Source organism: Notothenia coriiceps, unplaced genomic scaffold (genome assembly GCF_000735185.1).
Source record: "Notothenia coriiceps isolate Sejong01 unplaced genomic scaffold, NC01 NC01_scaffold00029811, whole genome shotgun sequence".
NCBI lineage: Eukaryota > Metazoa > Chordata > Actinopteri > Perciformes > Nototheniidae > Notothenia > Notothenia coriiceps.
Window position 1 is genome coordinate 1 of NW_011362512.1, and position 1,965 is coordinate 1,965.

General features: G+C 45.0%; 1 protein-coding gene across 1 annotated transcript; it reads right to left on the minus strand.

Annotated features, from left to right (window-relative positions):
• Positions 1-113: 113 nt before the first annotated feature.
• Positions 114-1,059, minus strand: LOC104959070 (cleavage and polyadenylation specificity factor subunit 3-like; the record flags this gene model as incomplete). Its single annotated transcript, XM_010786929.1, has 3 exons — positions 809-1,059; positions 394-457; positions 114-211 (listed from the first exon to the last, which is right to left on the minus strand). Coding segments are annotated over exons 1-3 (233 nt in total), but the record flags the coding sequence as incomplete, so codon positions are not given.
• Positions 1,060-1,965: the final 906 nt, after the last annotated feature.

Here is a 1,965-nt window from a genome sequence, read left to right on the forward strand (position 1 = left end):
GTGAGAGAGAGATAGAGTGTGTGTGTGTGTGTGTGTGTGTGTGTGTGTGTGTGTGTGTGTGTGTGTGTGTGTGTGTGTGTGTGTGTGTGTGTGTGTGTGTCTCCTGCACTCACTGGCTGATGAGCAGCAGGTCGATCTCAGCCGGGTCGATCAGGTCGATGTACGGCAGAGCATCCATCCCCTCCAGACCAGGGTGGATCCCACAGTCCAGCTGACACAGAGAGAGAGAGAGAGAGAGAGAGAGAGAGAGAGAGAGAGAGAGAGAGAGAGAGAGAGAGAGAGAGAGAGAGAGAGACACACACACACACACACACACACACAGAAAGTGTGTGAGAGACAGGTCAATAAGTCAGAAAGTTGCACACGTAGAATCTGTCTTTATCTGAAACATACCATAATCTTACGTCCTTTGAATTCCAATATGATGCAGGAGCGTCCCACTTCCTGTCCGGCTCCTCTGCACACACACACACACACACACACACACACACACACACACGTTTATCCAAAGCTACATACACTCAGTACTGTGGACAATCCCCACAGGAGCGATCTGCGATCTGGGATGTGTGTGTGTGTGTGTGTGTGTGTGTGTGTGTGTGTGTGTGTGTGTGTGTGTGTGTGTGTGTGTGTGTGTGAGTGTGTGATTGTGTGTGTGTGTGTGTGTGTGTGTGTGTGTGTGTGTGTGTGTGTGTGTGTGTGTCTGTGTGTGTGTGTTGTATATATAGATATATATATATAGAGAGAGAGAGAGAGAGAGAGAGAGAGAGACATAGTGAACCTAGTGTGTTAGATGTTGAATACTCACAGCGGGCGGATGAGCAGCTGGTCGCTCTCCTCCGCGGGAACAGTTGCATCACATTTTCGCTTCGTCGCCATTTTTACTCCAAAAATGGACAATTTTAACAAAAATAACAAAGAGTGTATTTTTCTGCAGCGCGCGGTTCCAAAAGTGAGGCTACTGCGTCACTTCCGTCCCGTGCAGAAACCCCTCCGTGTAGAAACCAGAAACAGCAGGAAGAAACTCTGGTTCCTCCGTCATGGCTGTGTGGAGAGGACACGCCCACTTCCCCATCAACGGAGCTCTGCGTGATTACGTCATGGGCCGAAACATCACAAAAAGAAAAAGTATCTTTTTATTCTGTAAAGGGAAATTTGCCAATGTTATTTTCCTTCAAGAGACTCACTCTAAAGATGAGGATGCCATGTTTTGGTCCAAACAATGTGTCGAGACAAAGCGGACCTCAGCCATGGCCCTCCCAGCAGGGGTCGCCATTCTACTCAAACACGTCAGTGGTCAAGTCCTATCCATATTGCAGATGCTCATGCTCATTGGCTGATTCTTATCCATTGATGAACTCACATTCATCTTAATCAGCATTCATGGCTACCATGACAACAGAGAAAATAAGAAATGATTTGAACAAATGAGTTTAAGGTTAGAAGATCTCAAATCATCACACTCCACTGATAACATCATCATGGTGGTGATCCTAACTGAGTCCAGGATGAGGTTATGATGGATGTCCTTCCAAATATTTTACAACTTACCAAATTTAACTCAAATCAGAAATACAATACCTGAGTGGACCTTACTAAAGACAAGAAGCAGAGTCAGTGTTTGAACATTGAAAAAAAAAGAAAGGAATGCGAGGCTGAGTTAAATTCATTGCTCCAAAGAGACCTTTCAATACTTGGCCGAATTGATCTGACAAAGATGGAATCCTTGTTTACCCAGCCGACTCTAAAGCCACCCCAAACAAACTGATTCCATCAACCAGATCAATCTGAACTTCATTTGGAGAAACACGTCACAGAAAGAGAGGTGATGGTTAAAGGCATGAAGGACGGAGGTTTCAAAGTGACTGTGAGCGCCTTCATGGAACTTTACTCTTGATAAATTGCCTGTGTCAGTATCAGACTTTCACAAACAGATATTGTTATACTGGAACCTTATATGTACTT